Below are 17,948 nucleotides of genomic sequence, written 5' to 3'. Positions count from 1 at the left end.
TGCAAAGGATGGGGCAGGGAGATGAGGATCATGAGGGTACAGTGTGAAGCTGGAGTAAGCAAAAATGTTGTAGTGAATGTAATTTTGAGAGTAATGCCCTGAATAGAAAACTTTCTGAAGGGAAGATTTGGGTCTGTAGAGTCATCTCTACACTACTGGCAATAATCTGTAACTGGTGTTCTCAAAACATTGCTTCCCCTTTGGTCTGTTTGGTTATTAGAATTTGTTATCCAGCTGAACAGCTAAACCACTGTATCTACAGAGTATTGCTGAAAGATCCAAACGTCAGAAATTAACAGATTTATGACAATCCTAAAACCAGCAGTGGTGACTGTGAAATGACAAACCTAAAGCCAGCAGAGAGTTTACAAAGGTCCCTGTTCCTGAGATCTCTAAGATGGCTCAATAGACTCAACCATCCTCCCACCAGGGAAGGCTGGTTCTAGAAAGGGCACCAAGTGTTTAATGAAATCTAAATTTTCCTACTTTAGCTTTAAAACAAAAAGAAAAAATGGTTGGGGATTGTTTGGGTTTGTTTTGTTATTGTTGTTTTGGATTTCTTTTTCTATACAACCTTTTTGCTATGCCCTTTTCTTTTGCAGTTCACACTGCATTTGAAGATTGTTCTGTATCTTAAAAATTCATGTCTTAGATGATTAAAATATTAATCTGTGTGCACTTGATATGTGAAACAAGTACTCAGAGCCTTTGATGATCAACCATCAAAACACCTCAATTCTTGAGTTAAATTATTTTGAAGTTTGCCTTGGGGTTCCTGCAAGCACTTTATTGGTTGGCAACTGTGGTAGGTTTCTTTGTAGTTTGCTTCTTTGCAGCATCTCCTGCTGTTTACAGCTCTCTGAGCCCCAAATATGAGCAAGTGCAGGTTTGGGAGCCCTGTGTGGGTGTGTGACACAGGGCTGTGGTGACAAGTGCGTGGGAGCAGCTGTGCCACACAGTGCCATGCTGTGCCAGCCCAGGCTGCACCTCCCTGGAGCTCCCCCAGGATTGTGAAACATAGCTGCTCTCCTGTGGGCATCCCACTGCCTCTCCTTCTTGGATGGAGAGCCTGCGATTGCCCTGCCTGCCTGGAGGTGCTTTGGCTTAGGTTTTGAGCAGGATGTTAACAATCCTTGATTATGCTTCCTGTTAATTTTTTTTCCACTTCTAAACCTGTTAAAACATCAGGGACTAAAAGCATCCCTCCCTCCAAACTGTAATTTCAGCAGTTGTTCAGGAAATCAACTTCTCATCCCAGGAGAGTTTGACATTGCCCTCAGGTCAGGAAATCACCCTCCATATCAAGGTAGATATTTAATTGCCTTGATAAATGCAAGGACCATCATGCAATTATGTTTTGGCTGGGGAACACATGTGAAGATAAGCCATTAATCAAATATTCTTCAACAAACACCGTTATGTGGGAGTACAGAGCGTTTCATTTCAGGGTCACTGTGAATGTATCTGCTTCATTGCCTGCCTGAGCTGGGCAGGAGGTTTGGTGTCAGATTTGTTTGCTTAACCTCAGTATAAGGTTTCCATAGCTCTTCATGTTCACAGTCTTTCCATGAAGCTGTTTAATGGTGAGAGAACTGCACTTGACAACCTGAGCCAGAACTCCAACAGGATGATGCTGTTTGCAGTAAAGCCTTTGCTCCAAATCCTCTCTCACACTGACATGCCTGGGAGCACTGAGCATCCAGAGGCCAAAATTGTCTTTAATCCATGCAAAACAGAGGTGCATATCTAAACTCTGAAAGGTCAAGACTTTCTGAGGAGAAGGTGAAATAATTTCACATGAGCTAATGCTTAATACAGGAACGAGAGTAGCTACAGGTGGCAAATAGTGCCCATGTTATTTATTCTGTGTTTAGCATCTATATTAGTGCTGCCTCCTTTGTGTGTGGTAGAGAAGGGGTGAGTTTGGCTGTGTTCAGTTCACCTTGAAGGATTTCTGAAAGACAAGAAGCACCAATGGCAGCTGAAACACAGAGCCAGGTAATAGAAATGGGCTTTTGGCAAACGAGTCCTCAACAAGGCAGCACCAGCCTGAACTTGTCCAGGAGAGTGAGCCTCAAAAATGAATGAGTGGTTGGTTAGCTGAGTTTTTTAATCTTTTACAAGAAAGTATTGCCTCTTTCAGCAAAGCTAGTTAAAATGTGGCTTCTACCCCTGTGAATATCAAACTCTGCTCTATTACCTGTATTTAAATACATTGGATTTACTTCACCTGACTTTTTCAGAGGGACACAGGGGAAGATTTGATCATTGGGCTCTGAACACAGTGGAACAATTTCCAGACTTGCATGCCTGAAATTAACAGTACAAATCCTTGCTGGGCCTTCTAAGCCAGTTGACCTGAGGAGAAAAAAAAACCAACCAAACAACAAAAACCCAGGCCTTCTTTTAAAAAAAGAAAACCAGAAATATTTTGGCTAATTTTGGAAAAATTTGCTCATCACCCCTGTGAAGGTGGTGAACAATAAGCAATAGTTTCCTGCATGGGGAGTCTAAATTTTACAGTGTTGGGTTTTGTCCTTAAAAGCCAGAGGAAAATCCTAACTTCTAGCACAATCAAAAGGATAAATAGTAAGTAATAAGGAGTATTGCTGATCTGACATCTTGTATATTTGCTGGTGTTCACAGAAATCTTTCCAACAAATGGTGGGGATTAGTGCAAACCCATTTGTACAGCTGTCTAGATTTTGTTGGATCAGAAGCCCAGTCTGCAGAAAAATAAGTGGATTATCAGCAAATTTTTACTAGTGGCAAGGGAAGACAGGTAGGGAGAGATGCTCCAGATCTAGAGCTATGGCTCCAGAGTGACAGATTTGGGCTTTGTTGCAGATGTTAAGAACATTTTTCTTTTTCCCTATTTGTTGTTGTAGAAACAAAGACTAAAAAAAGAAATGGAGATTTAGCATTTTTCTCAATTTTATTTATGTATTTAATTAACAGCCATGCCTTTGGTATTCCTTTGTGACAGGCCACATTCCCTTGAAGTTTGTTTAAACAAAGTGGACTTATGCTCTGGTATTATCCAGGCCATTGGAGTGAAGAATGTATAAAAAATACTGGAATATGAAAATGCAAAGAAGATTAATGTCTTATTTCTATGTGCTATATTGAACATCTCCATGTAACAATAATTACACATATCCATGCTGTCAGATAAATCCTGAAAGATAAAACTCTCCTGATTTTTGGGTTGTGTGAAGGTTGTGTGGAGCTTCTGTGCAAGGGAGTTTCTGCTCCATGCTGATGTGTTGCTTTTTCATTTAACCACAGAGTTTAGGGGTGATGAAGAGAGTTGAAATCTCAGATTTTTTTTTAAGGCAGAAAGCCCCACTGAAAGCTCAAGGATGTTGGCTACCTTGGAATTGTCCCCAGCCTCAGAGAATGATGCTGGAGGAGCAGGTGGCTATTGCAGAGGGTGAAATTTGGGGTAAGGCTCCTTGTTCTGTGTGGCTGTGCTGGGGGCTGGAGAAGCTCTGCGTGGCTGCAGTCCCCTCAGTGACCCAGGTGAGGTTGTGCAGCACCAGGAGGCCACAAGTTAGAGAAGAGGGGATTGAAAACCCTTTGGAAACTGGCCTTGGGTCAGCTCTTGTTCCAACTGCGGTTTCTTGGCATGGCTTTTGTTATTAAAGACATGTCACTACAATTAAATGGCATTAAAGTCAACTGTGGCTAGCACAGTTTTTCCCATGAGAGGTTTTCTTGTGTTTTGTAAATAAAGATAAAGTTTGGATGTTTTGGAACAGTGTCCCAGAACTTGGGCAGTGCAGGCCTGGCCAATCAGGCCTGGGGGAAGGCTTCTGACTGACCAATCTGGGTGACTTTTGAGAACTCTATAAATGTGATGAAATCAAAACAATAAAGGTCATTCCTTCTTGCCACTGAGAACCGATGCATTCATTACTCTGCTAGCTGCTCAACAGCGACAGTCAACCAAGCTGCTGCTGGGGGCTGGCCAGAAGTCCTGCTGCTGTTAAAGTCACCCATCATTTTGGGATGAGCTTTGAGGTAGAGTGGAGCTTTGTTTGGAGTAGCTGGAATCCACAGTGGTTATCACAGGAAGCCCCTATAGCCCCTTGGTTTGGAAAGCTGGCTTATGGAGACAGTGAGCATTGTCAGTGGAGGAGCTTACAAAGCAGAATGTGTAAAAAACCTGTGCTGCAGAATGGGAAACATATCCACTGCATGCAGCTGCTCTCTGGAGAGCCCAGCTACAAACTCAGGGAGGAGAAATGCCAATGGAGCACAGACCTGCAGCAACAGTGCTGAGCCTTTAGACATAGCTTGGCTCTAGTTTAGCTGAGAGAGCCAAGAGAGGATCCAGCTGCCCTGGGGTGGACTAGGACCCTCACCTGGGCTTGGAAAAGAGAATTGGAGAGCATGATTCTCAGGATTCACACCATCATTTTCACCCCTTTATTGCATTTTGTATTTAAGAGGAGGTGTGTGGCTGGGAGGAGGTTTTTCTTCTACACAAGCGTGTGTTCAGTGGCAACATCCTGGCACTGCCTCCATGCTCTGACTTTTGCACCTTCAAACACTTCCAAGTGTTCTGATGGTTCCAGCAACATCAGACTTGGGGAAACCAACAGCAAAAGGCATCACCACAAAACGAGCCTGTGGAGTCATCTCCAGCCTTTCTTTCCTCTACCTATCACTTTGTCCTTTCCAGTTTTAAAGCTGAAAATATGTATTTCTAAGGGGTGTTTCTGCTTCGATGTTTCTATCTGGTTTTTCTCAGTGTCAAGTTTTTCCATGCAAATTTTTTTGCCAGTGGTTAAATTGCAGGATTTAGAGTGCTACAACAGGAAAGTGTCTTCTCCTCCTCGCAGAGCTGTTGAAGTCAACACTGTCGAAAATCTCATGTCTGCTACCACTGTAATGAGAGGGAAAACAGGATTACGTTGAATAGATGAACCTCACATGTTCACACTGCCTTGTGATTGTCATCAGTTGGGAAGAGTTATATGAGATTGTGATAAATGTTCTTGTTGCATTCAAGCTTTATTTACCCTGTTGAGATGAGGCAGTCATGATGTTTAGTGTTACAATATATGGTGTTTTTTTTTTTTTTTTTTAAGAACTGGAAGAGGAAAGAGGTTATGCCCTTTTCTTCAGTGTGGCTAAACCAAGTCATTCCCCAGTGCAGAGGGGCTCTGCAGGAAGGGGGCACTGCTGTTTGGGATGGCATTGTTGAAAGACCTGCTTGCATATTCAAACACTGTGACATTATTAAATAAATAAAACAAGTAACACTAAAGGAAGTATCTGAACAGCACAGAATTTCCTTTGGAAAATAACCCCACAGGGTACTGAAATCTGCTGCTGTCGGGCACTGGGATAACCATGCATCATTCCTTCACTTAGGAACCATGTCAGGGACCAGACTGGAAAAATTGTCTGCAGTGGATGTTTTTTACTTCTCTGTCATCTTGCTGCCAGGAAGAGGAGTTTAGTACTGTATTTTGTATATGCACTTTGGTCCTGTTTCTGTTTCTGCATGAAGCTCTCTCTCAAGTACTTCCAAATTCTTTACCATAAAAGATAACAAAACACTACAGTACTTCATTAAATGGCATCCAGAACTCTTTCTTCAAACACAAAGGCACAAATCAGACTGGGAGCAGGACAGCAATAAAGGGAAAGATGGGGGAAAATTCACTTCCCCTTGGAGTAGCTGGATTTTTGCCATCATTGAAAACCTGGAATCCATCCACTGTAACAAAAAATTAGCAGGTACTTAATAATGCTCTTTTTTTCTCAAGACTCCAGGATACCCACCAGTAATGATTTACTGTAAGCACTCCATGAACAGCAATGTTAAATCCTGCTGCCTTCTGCTGTGGAGGTCACGGAGAGAGAGCGGAGCAAATCTCAGCAGTGGCAAATGCAAGGCATGAAATACTGTCACTGGGAAAGAAGGAGCCAAGTCTTAATCACATAAACAGATTCTAATATGCTTTCGCCATGCTATTTTATAAAGTGTTTATATAACCAAAAAGATTTAACTTGGAGAAAAAAAAGGCTAGAAAAAAATACATTTTTTATTGCTTCTTATTTATGGCTTTACTATAGTTGAGGAATTAGTTTGCATTTTACAAAGCTGGAAAGTGGGGGAGGAGAGAGAAGGAGGGATCTGAATAAGGAGAGATATTTGCACGGCTTTCAAAATATTAAAGAAAACCTAAAATCCTGAGGAGTTACTTCTGTCAAATGCAGACACGCAGGCAAATCCAAGGCTGGAGCAGGACTCAGTATCCAGGCAACATCAACATTTTTTGTTAAGCTACTGCCAGTGCTGCTGACAGCTTTTGCCACTTTATGGTCACATAAAAAAAGAAAATGCCTGACACCACTGAAATTCTTAGAAATTACTTTCTTATCCATCCAGCAGATGCGAGGCTCAGCAACACACAGCACGTGCACATCATGCAACAATTCTGAGGGAAAAATCCTGTGATGAGTTCATGGCTAGGAACTTGTGTTTCTAAACCTGGCACTTTGTTTCCCCAAAGTTTCTTATCTTTTGCCTTGGACACAGATATTTGCTGTGCATTAGGGAAGGGATTGAGTTTGATTGAGCCATTTATAAGCAACTTTTGCTGCATCACTAAAGGCTGCAGGAATAGAGGAGCCCTTTGCTGTGCTAAGGGAGCCTCCAGCTCTTCTTTTCTTGTACTTTTTGCATGGTGCAAAAGCCAAGGAGGTAAATGAGGTCAGAAACTTCATTAATATGCCAATAATGTTAATATATGAGGGGAAGAAGCCCTTGATTTTGCAGCCTTAAAGGGGTAAGGTGGGACTGATGGGCACAGAGTGCAGCCTGGTGTGCTCAGTGCTGTAAAGAAACCACACTGGGTTCCCACATCCTTAGAGAAATGCAAGTGGTTTGGTGCTGGGAGTGTTAACACAGTGAAGCCCAAACTTTCCTTGGAGCTGAGCAGTTAAAATTGTTGAAGTTTCTTCACCATGGACCAACTCAGGGAGCACTGAGCACTCTTCAGGCATGGCTGCATGTTTTGTGCCCTTGGAGCAGAAAGCAAAACCATCTGTCACCTCAGGAAGCACCTGGTGATGGCAACCAAGGAAAGGTTGTGAAGACACACAGAGCTTCCCAGTCATGAAGGGGATAACACAAAAGCCCAGTAAAAACTCCTTGCAGACGCGAAGATGTTTAGCTCACTGCTGGCTAAGTAGCTAAGCACATTAGGAGGAGATGCACAGGGAGGTGCTAAGCTGCAGAAAGTCCTTTGGGCTCTGCTGGTGCCCCACGCGTTCTCTCCCACGCAGGATTTGTGCAGCCTGTGGTGAGGGAGGTTTGTGCAGGCAGGGAGGGTAAAGGCTGGGGCAGGAGCATCCCCCTATGCTCCCAGTTTTCCCAAGGCTTAATCCATGACCCTGAGTGGATCTTCTCTGTGTTTTGGTGAAGTTTCATTAATTAATGTAGATGAAGAGTGTGAATTTTGTAGCAGGGGACTGTAAATAGGGAGGACTGAAGGATGCAGGGGGAATTCGAAGGGTTGATTTAGGCTGAAGGTGTTGAGGGCTCTGATTCAAAGATCAGCAGGACCTTCCTAGTCAGTGCTGTGCTTGGCACAGGAGCTCATATCACATCTTTAAACATGTGCAGGAAAAAAATCACTCGGAAATTAATTTAAAGACATCTTGAGAAGCTCAGTTTTGCTGGCAATGAGCCTGGGTTTTGCTACTGAGACTAGCAGAAGTTTAGTCCCTTGGGTTGAGGATTGATGCTCTCCACCCTGCACTTCTCCCACTCTGAGCAATTCCTGAGGACACAGGAATTTTGCTGTTTGCCTATGATCTTGTAATAGATATAGGCAGCAAATAAAGCCAGAAACCTGTGGTCACTGTAAAAATCTACTTCATCTGCTGTAGGTCTTTATTTTCTTTTAAGATTTTTAATTAACTTTCTGGTTAATAGGAGTAGAAAAGGGATTAGTCTGTGCATGAGACTCTTGCAGTGCAGTAACATTTGAAAACAGATTTTGATCTGAAGTTCTCACAGAGATGATGTGAGTTTCCCCTGGTTGGCAGTTGCCTGATAGCAGAGTTTAGAATAAAACCAATGTCTATTAATGCCATACTCAGTCTCATTTCAGTGTTTCTTCCTCCCCTCCTCTGCCCTGTTGGTATTTTATTATGACTGGAAACAACCTACCAGGTTTAAATGAATATGTGGCTTGGAGCAATAATTTCTGTTTGTGTCTATTAGCACAGAAGTTTTAATATTTTTTGCTCCAGTGACGCGCTTGCAAATAAGCCGAGCGTCATATTTGCCAGGTTTATTGCCAGCTGCCAGGTGATGATGGAGTGGGTTTTTTTCCACAAATATGTAATAATAACAAAAGTGTTCAGTCTGGAGCATGGATAGATTTTTACAGGCTGTTTTAGGCAAGCTTGACTCTGAGAGCCAGAATTGCACCAGGTGGGGTTATGGAAAGCTCACAGGGCTGTGTTAGAAATGTGCCCCTGAGAACAGAGGCACCTGAGTGAGGGACTGAGGATGCAGGAGGCTTCTAGGGCAGACCAAGAAATTCAAGAGTCTCTGCTGCTGGATATGTAACAGAGCTCTGTGACCATAACGCTGAGTTTCTGCTTTGTTTCTCGATGTGGAATTTAAGGATTACTGACATTAGAACTACGTGGTAGAGTGCTTTCTACTTTAGGCACTGAAGCCACTGCAGGAACCTTGACAAGATTTGGAGACCTGATTGCTCTCTGCAACAAATTCTGTTCATCTGTGGTACTATTTTAGATAATTTTCAAATTACTTTACAAGCTACTAATGTAAAGGAGCAAGGTAAGATACAATGTAATGTGATTGTCCCAATGTATTGATAAGCTAAATCACCTTTAAAAGGGATTTCATGATTCTAGAAGTTTCTCCTCAGTTTGAGCCTGGATGTATTTTGAGGAAGTGAACAGGGAAAGATGCTGGCTGCAAATTAAGAGTCAGCTGGGATGTGCCTGAGCACTGGTCTGTGATTCATAAGGGGATCCTAAAACATAAATGTCCAAGGAAGCGTTGTGCAAGGGGTGCCAGCGGTGTTGCCTCTTCCCTCTCTGTCTCTGGCTTTCAAGCAGATTCCCAAAGACACAGCTGACAGCCTTTTCAGTCTCTTCATCATTAGCTGTTGTGAAAAGTTTCAGACTGTTTTCTCTCCTGGCAGGTATTGTGTGTGCAGACTGGCAGGGTTGGCTTTTCCAGGAATATTCTCTTGCTGCCTTGTAGCTTCCAGGTTTCCAGCCCTTCTGTCATCTTGAGGCATAAAGACTCAAAGCTTTCTCTAGTTCGTGTCTGTGTTGGTCCCAGCCAACCCACTGAGATTTTTCACACAATCCTAAAAATAACAACTCTGAACTTTACAGTGCTTAGTGTTTTCACTTGTACAATGAATGAGCTAGGAACTTTTCACCACCCAAGCTGTCCCACACTATCCTTTGATTCTCTGTTATCATAGGATTGTGGCTCCCACAGTCACAGCAGCTTTTTAGCTGGATGCTGTGGATGCTTTTTTCCAAGTAATCTGTCTGCCAGATACACAAACTGGTAGAATCATCAAGAAATGGGAAATACTTGGGTGGTTTCTAGATCACTGTAGAGAGTAAAGAGGAAAACAATCCAGTTTTCCCTTACATGTCCACTGTCTCTTTCTTTGTTGCTTCTGTACCTTTGCAGATTGTTAAGGTGCCTTTGTAGCACCTCAAAAAAACTGCAGGGTCTGTCTTTTTCACAGCTTTCATCTCTCTTTAAAAAGTCAGTAAAGTTTCTTTTGCTATCAAAATTGATCTGTTTGATCCAGGTGCAAAAAATCTGAAAAAAACCCCCATTAAAACAAACAACAAAACCTGGAAAAAGAAACCAGAAAGATTTTCTATTCCAATCTCATGAGTGTGATTGTGTATGTTTTCTCTATATTCCCATCTCTTTTGGCATATCTGGGACATCAATTCTAGTAAACTCCTTGGAGCTGGGGCATATGTGATATCCACCTCATAAACAGAGTGGTTTAAGACAGGATGAACAGTATGTCCTTGCAAAGGAAGGACCAGAGCCATCAAGTCAGATAGATCCCTGTCTTGTTCTGTTCCTGGGCAGTCTCATGCTAGGCTGCTGCTCAGGGACTTCTGGAAAGTCACTTCTCCCTGCACAAAGAAGCTTCAATCCATGGCACTTACCTCCCCTCTGCTGAAGATGAAGAGGTGCTACATGAGATGGAGCTGGTGGTGGTTCCTGAGATGTTCCTCTTGGGAAGTTAGCAGAGCTGGTTTGCCAGTTGTTCAGTTATTATGACATTAAAGCATGCAAAACACTTGGCTTTTTTCCTTTGCTTACAACTAATGATGCTTCTGAAGCATTAATTTCTTGGAAAAGTAAAGGTAGAAAATTAAGACATCTTGAGGGGGTTTTTGTGGATTTGTTTTTTGTGGGTTTTTTTGGTGCAGGTTTGGGGTTTTTTTAAATCCCTTGTATTGTTTCTTAATGACCTGATGAAGGTCCACTGTATTGGCTAAGGGTGGTTTGATCAAACAGACCAAGGGAGCTGCTGCAATGCAAAAATACTCTGTAGGGGGGTGGATTTCAGTGCAGTTGCTGTCTGCATGCAGAGGTTTTCTCCCTTTCTGTTATATTCCCCTTGCTGGAGCAATCCCACTTGTATTAAGAATGCAGTGTTGAGTGATCTTGTAGGAATTTTCCCTCTTGGCATTAGCCCTGTGTTTAGTTCATCAGATTGGAGTCCTGTGCAATGTCCTTGGCCATTGATGTAACCAGGCTGCCAGTGGCTGTATAATAAGTAAAGTCCTTCCCATGGATACCCTGGCTAGTCCTTGGGATTTTGTCAGCTTTGAGCTTGAATTCAATGAGCAATTCATCCCACTGCTACAAGACTCTGCTTTCACTGCCCAAAAAATCATTTGTGTAAACACCTATAGATGACCTCACTGTAAGTTTCAGGTTCTTCTGTGCCATCACAGCGTCTAAGAGCTGGACAGAGTTTGCTCCTTTGCCCTTGAGACTCATAGGGAATGTTTCCTTCTTCTGAAAGTTCTGCCCTCTTGCAGCTCAACTATGAGGTCCATTTTTAATCAGTGAAGAACGGAACAGTCACTGGTGAAACTGCTGGAGCCAGGAATGGGAAAGCTTCTCAAGCATTACCTAAGCATTTAGCTTTTCAAGATGGGGTTCAATTTTCTCTTCAGTCAACATTTCTGTGTTGTCTCACATGTCTGATAGGGTGCTGCTGACCACTGTCTCTATGTACATAATATATATATATATATATAGCATATATGTCTTTATTACATCCACTGTAGCACTGGAATGGGTTATTTGCAGGGTGACTGCCAATCCCAGCATTGCACTAATCATAATTTTGTATTTAAGAGAACACTTAAGATTATTTTCAACCAAAATTAGCAGGTAATACTAATACTAAACCAGGAAAAGAGTCTCTTATTGTCTTACTTTATGTCAGCAGATTTCTTGGCTTTTGCTGAGAGATTAGTGTGCTTCTTGCAGGGAGCAGGGGGATACAGAAGTTGAAATTGCTGAGAAATCTCATAATCCCATCTAGATTTTAGGACGAGGGTGTTGTTTCCAATGTGCACTCCTGTCACTAAAGTTGTATTTTGGAATAATTATGGCAGTGTGAAGGTTAAAGCTGCAGTACCTGAGTGTGAAGCTGTGTCACTCCTAATCCTTCTGCCAGCTTAGAAATTGCAAAGGCATACCTGTGCCATGAGGAAAGCTCACTGGGTTTGTGTAGGGTTGACATCTGAGGACAGCTGAACATTGGTGCAAACTGCTGCCAATTCAGTGAGTTTGTCTTTTCTCTCCAAATAAATCTCCAAAGGAAGAATTGGTGTATTTCTGTGGAGTCATGGTGCTCTGATTTTTAGTCTCTTGTGTTTCGTGGGTGTTCACTATGGGATAGTAGTGTGAATTTCACTTTTCAGGTACTGGCCATCCCTAACATATGACTTCTTCTGAGTAATTTCTGTCTTTATTCATTTGCTGACATTCCCTTTATGATCCATTCACTGCTGGTTGTAAGTCTATACTTTAAACTGAAGGGGATATTTTGTTGAGCCCTGCAATGCCCATTTTAACTTTAGCATCATTTAATCTGTTCCAATTCTGCATGAGAAGTGAAGAAGCAGGAAAGAAAGAATAAGAAGAGAACAAAAAAGAGATTTGTGATGTCCTAGTGAGCTCTGTCTCCTTCTCAAGGTTTTGTGGATCAATACAGTTGAAAGACTTGATAGAAGAAAGAGAAGAAAGAGCAAGAAGAGATAAGAAAAAGCAAGTGAAAAATGCTTCTAAAGAGCTTACTGTCTATGCTGGGTTTTTTTGGTAAAAGTTACTGCTGAGATGTTTTTCATTAGCAGAGAACTTACTAAATTTTAGAAGTGGTGTTGTCACCAGACATCTTGTACTTCCTGGATTGAATACTGTTTTGGTGTTTTGAGTACAGCCAGATTGTGGAGCATTTAAAAACAGCTCCGTTTTTCACAATAAGATCTGAAATTGCTGAAGAAGTGAGTGCTGGAAACATATGCACCAAGTTTATTAGAAGGATGCAGGGAAATGATAAAATTATCATTCGCATGACATCACAGTCATCAGTCCCAGCTTATTGCTCTTCTGGGATAGATGCCCTGAGTCTGAAATAGTGTTTTTCTTACTAGAAATCACCAATATGCCAACACTACCATAGCTTTTACTCCTATTCCTGCTGGTTTGTGTTACAAGTTCTGGAAAGGTAGGATAGGAAAACATCACAAAGACGCCAGGATGTAATTTATAAGTAATTTACCAAGAGTTCTGGGGAATGTAGTGTGCACCTTAGGGGACTTCTAGAAAGAAGTGAAATTAAACTTTTAGATTTTTCTGACAGGTTTTCAGAGATTGAAATCTTTCTTAATGTGCAGTGAAAGCAGCATGAAGCAGTATTAAAAAAGGGGGACGAAAATTCATTACAGGGAAACACTTGGTTATGATTATGGGAAGTAATTGAGCCCAGCTTGGAGTCATAAACTTGCAATTCTTTTATGGGGTGAGAGCTGGGCTTGGACCAGATGGAGAAAGTGGTAGTTTGTGTTTCTCTTTGAAAACATGGGCCATATACTCTTTTCAACCAGCCTGCAAACGGTGTTGGGGCTAAACAGGCTTTTTGTTATTGTGCATTGCATCACCTGGAGTCTTGAGTGGCTTTTTTGTTGTTGTTTTTAGTGCAAAGATCTCTTGTACGTATTTATTTGCATGTTATTTTGAAATATTTTCCACATTTTCTATTTGTATGGAACACGGTTGCAGTTAAAATCAGGCTGGTGTTGTAAGACATGTAAGCATGTGCCAGCACCACTGACAGCATTAGAAAATGTTTGATTTTGCCAACATCATTATGTAGAGTTAAAAAAAAGAAAATTAGAAAAAAATCCAGTTTAGGGAGAACTTTAGGGCCAACATGGCAGAGAAACACGATCCATGCAGAAATGCAAGCATGATTCATGCTTTACCTTTCTGAGCGTGGATCTGAACTTTAGTTCTTTTAGCAATGACAAAAACAGGGCATTTTGAACGAGGAAATTCTCAGCAATGAGGAAAGGGAAATACTTGGTTTTGCTGATTTGCAGTCAGAAGCCAGTTCAAACATTAATTGTCACTGAGGGGATAGATATTCCTCTTAGCTTTCCTGTTTTGAGCTAAACGAGCTCTTAAATTCTGAGGAGGAAAACATTTTTTTTTCCATTTTCACATCAGAATAAATCCTGGTAGGACTAACTGGTCCCCATTGCCTGCCCTGCGTTGTGCTGCTGCTGCATTTGTATGTCAGATTCAAGCTCCTGTTAAAAAGGCAACTGAGAAAAGGGTTTGAAATATTAGTATTTAAAGTATTTTCACCATTGCACAGAATTTACTTCTCCATGAGATGGATGAATCAGTTTGTGTTTCAAAGCTCTGCAGTCTGGCGGTGCGATGGCATCTTCCATATTTAATGTCTGGTGACCAAATCTGAACATTCACCCTCAATTCTACCTCACAGAACCAATCTTCACATTACATCCAGAGAAAAAAAGATTTCTGTTATGTTTGTACCTGAAGAGTTATGGTAAATCACTGGGGCCAGGTCCTTTTGTCCTGAGAGATGGAGAATTTAAAAGTAGGAAGCATCAAAAAGAGGAAGCCGAGCCATGGATGGAGGGTTTTTTGGGTTCAAGTCCGGCAAGCTTTGCAGATTCAGGGGGACTAGGGAAGTTTTTCCACACACATAAACCAGTGTTTGCTTGCTCCTTCCCCCAAAATAATTTTATTAAGCTGCCCATTGCTTGGCATCTCTTAGAGTGAGTTTGCATAGGGTTTTTGGAAGGGCACGGTGTTATCCTTATGCAGCTAAAAAGACATAATATGGGATAACTAATTTGGGAGACTTTAATGTAGCTTGACAAGAGTCCATTTCATGGTTGTTTGGAAGGGATGGAAGGGATTTGTGTTTTCAATCTCCAGAACATAGATGGCCCCAAAGGAACTCTTTGAAGCACAGCTTTTTATTATTAGTTTTACAAGATCCTTGCACTGGAATCATTAAGAAGATGTAGTACCTGGTGTAAATGTGCAAGTATCTGTTAGACCATTAGCTGTGGGAGACAGTCTGATTATACTCAAAACACTTAGTGCTTTTTTAACAAATTACTGTGAAACTCGGTTGTTAAGCAGTGTTGTTTCATTTTCTAGTGGCTCTGTGTAGAAACATTAGAGTCTTGCTGCTTCCCTTAATAAGGGGAAATGAGCCCTCCTGGTGCAATGGCCCTGCTGGAAAAGGTCATCAGCGACTATTTATCCTTGGTTTCTCTCAAAAAGGGGGCTGTTTCCATGCTGAAGCAATAGCAATTCTTATCTCATTAAAAAGGGATTTAATTTTTTTGCTTTCTGATGACATTAAGTCATTCTTAGCAATCCTTTGGCCAGTGAAGAATGAGAAATGCTTTTCTAAAAGAGAGGGAGCTTGAGGTTCAGATTGCATTGGTGGTGTAGGCAACACTTCTTCTTCCAGCTACATTAAACAAATATTTAAGTTAACACAGACACTTTCCCCTGCAGATTCCTCAGCTCATTGCTCCATTTACTTCTCTGCACTGAGTGAACAGTGAGCCTCAAGGGAGGGATTGGAGAAGGGGCTTTGTAAACACACTGTGCTGACAGGAGATTTTATACAAAGGATTGTTATTTGGTGAAAAGCATAAGGATGTTCACTTGCAGAGCTGAAACAGGACCACAGAGATGAGGGTAAAAGAAAGTGGGAGGACCAGGCAGGAGGGGGAAGTCTAGGAACAGCCTCAAGTTAATTATCATGGTGCCTCATTTGGATATCAGTTTGGAGCCTTGTCTGGAAGGTAATTAGCTGTCTTGGTAATAATTTGATTGTTTCGGTTGCTAGGTGAAAGAACAATGGTGTTCTCTGTACTGTCTTCTTCCATGTTCTCCACAGGGTAGACTTGGGGAAGCCTCTGGTAGCTGAGGATGCCAGAGGAACCTGCTGTTACAGAGGAACCTCTGCACATATTCTTGGGGTACCCAAAGTCCCAAGACATCCTTGAATTAATGCATCTTTCTGAAAAAATAGAGCTTGCTAGGAATTTGTGCTGATAATGGACTTTTCTGCAGTATTTATGGCTGGGTTTTCTTTGCTTTCCTAATGATACTAAGTCCCAGAAGCCATCATGGCCTCAAGGAAAAAGTCATGTTTCTTTGTAGAGGAAAAAGGTGATATAAGCTTTAATTCCTCCTAGGAATTAAAAAAATTAGACTCACATTACTCATATAGGGTTTAATTTTTGAAAGAGCTGAGCCTCACAATCTCGTGGTGTCCAGAGGAAAGGGCTGATGCTCTGTGACTTTAAAAAAAGCTTTTGATTTAACAGAGCATTTACTGTAATCTTAGGAAGATTGGCTATGATGGTTTCACCATGCCTTGGATCATGCTTGCACCCCTTTCCAGCTGCTCCAGATCCAGCCCACGATGATCAGCCCTTTCCTAAAATAAACAGCTCTAAATGTACAAACTCAGAGCCAAACATCATCATCCAGCCTGACTGATTGGGATGAGCAAGAGCCTCGTGCGTGTTTGTCTCATTGAAAAGACCACGAGGTGGATTTAGCTGCGCTACAAACAGCTGTGCAGGCGCCTTTTGCTGTGTAGACAGCGAATTTGAAGGGAGCAATCTACACAAAACACGGGGATGTGTGCAGCACAGGGAGAGCATGTCACAGAGAAACTCCAGCCCAGCACTCCAGCTACGGTTTCCAGAAAGTAGCAGCCTTCTTTTTATGAATTGGCAGGAGCTGGATCCCATGAATCCATCAGTCATTAGCTGTGGAAGGCTCGATGTTCCGGAGCTCATGGGCAGTCAGCTGGGCTCTCCTGTCACTCCAGAGACCCAACACACGTGAATCAAAATAGTTGGGTGATGTCACGCCACGGTGCCAGCATGCCCAGGACGCTGCTGCCAGGGATTGTCTGTCCAGGGGTGGTTTCCTTTTACAGCCTGTTGAAAGAGTCATCACGCTGCGCTGCACATGACAGTTCCCTTCGAGAGGGCTGGTGGCTCCTTCTCACGGTCAGGATTTTTTAAACAAGGGAGCTTATCAGGCGGCTCCTGACCTTTTCCACATGAGCTGATCCGCTGGGAAACGTTTTGGTCTCTGAGGCTTGTGACAGCTGATGTATAAGAGCTCTGTGGCTGCGAGCTGGGCAGACTTTGAACTTCTCCCTGCGTCCACACAGACCTGCAGGGCAGTTACTACACCGGAATTAAGGCTGGAACTGCCTGGCGAACGAGGGTCACCAGCCTGCTGCAGGGCAGCTCTCCACCAACACCACAGCCAGGCACCTCAGAGCTGAGCTGCTGGCCAGCTGGACTTCCTTTGGAGCCACACAGTCTTTCTGGAGCTTTATTTTCTCTCACCTGGGCTTTTGGTGTAAGCACCACCCCGCCTTGCCCCTCTTGCTGCTTTTTGTCTCCAGCCCTGGGCATGAGCAACAGCTGCCGCCACGCGAGTGCATGTTGCAGCTCATGAAGCGTTTTGGCAGCTTCAGAGGGAACAAGAAGAGAAAGGAGCGATGCAAAATCTTGGAGAGGCGCCACTCCGACCCCCAGGGCCTGTCTGGTAAGGACCCTCTGCATCCTGAAAGGAGGGACATTGCTCTTTGGGAGAGGGTGATGGTGAATGATTGAGCAACAGCATTGTGCTCTCCAATTTCACCAACTGGATCATGCAGTTGTTGTGTGGAGCTAATTTCAGTGTTGGTTTGTACCAGTGATGAAAATCTGAGCTGGCACCTGTAGCACACATCAGCCATAACTTTTAGGAGAAGAGTGGTGGTACAGGACGCTTTACAGTGAATGCTGTGGAATGCATTCATGAGGGGCTGTTGCCTGATCTCACTTTAATTGAACAATAATAACTGCGGCCTAATAACACCTGTTGAAGCATGAATTTTAAGTATAGAAAAATTGCTTATCAGTCTCATAAGTAATGCATTTAAAAACATAGCTTTCTGATACTGCAGTTATCAGTATAATTGTGTTTGAGTTGCAGTTAGGGACCGTTCTGTGTTAATCAAAATATTTTCCTGGTCACTGAGTATTAACTCCAGTACAGGTGCTGAGCTGTGTGTGTCAGAGAGTGTCTGTGTATCACACGAGGATCAGCTGCTCAGGAGAAAAGGGATTTTTCAACAGGATCTGGCTGTTTTCTTAATAATGGAGAAATACCAATTTTAATGCATTTCCTATATGGACTAATGATAGCTGGCTCTCCAAAGACCATGAGTGTTACTGAGCAATTCTGTTCTGTGACTAAGAGGGTTAAAACTGATGTTGAACTGAGTCAGCTGGATAAGGCTCAA

At 42.5% G+C, this 17,948-nt stretch overlaps 1 protein-coding gene across 4 annotated transcripts in view; it reads left to right on the top strand.

The window, feature by feature from the left end:
- Window positions 1-17,948, top strand: part of PRKAG2 (protein kinase AMP-activated non-catalytic subunit gamma 2) — a 206,258-nt gene that overhangs the window by 86,343 nt on the left and 101,967 nt on the right. The window contains exon 1 of one of the 4 annotated variants that reach the window (XM_085050222.1): window positions 16,623-17,206. The exons of the other annotated variants lie outside the window; for them this stretch is intronic. Within the exon in view, the coding sequence (XP_084906348.1) occupies window positions 17,101-17,206 (106 nt within the window). The 5' untranslated portion in view covers window positions 16,623-17,100. Of the gene's footprint in view, window positions 1-16,622; window positions 17,207-17,948 lie in introns of those variants that run through there. 4 annotated transcript variants of the gene reach the window in all.

The sequence above is a fragment of the Lichenostomus cassidix genome, chromosome 2 (assembly GCF_008360975.1).
Source record: "Lichenostomus cassidix isolate B80296 chromosome 2, HeHo_3.0, whole genome shotgun sequence".
Classification (NCBI taxonomy): domain Eukaryota; kingdom Metazoa; phylum Chordata; class Aves; order Passeriformes; family Meliphagidae; genus Lichenostomus; species Lichenostomus cassidix.
The sequence above is the reverse complement of the archived record's forward strand: the minus strand, read 5'-3'. Positions and strand labels throughout refer to the sequence as shown.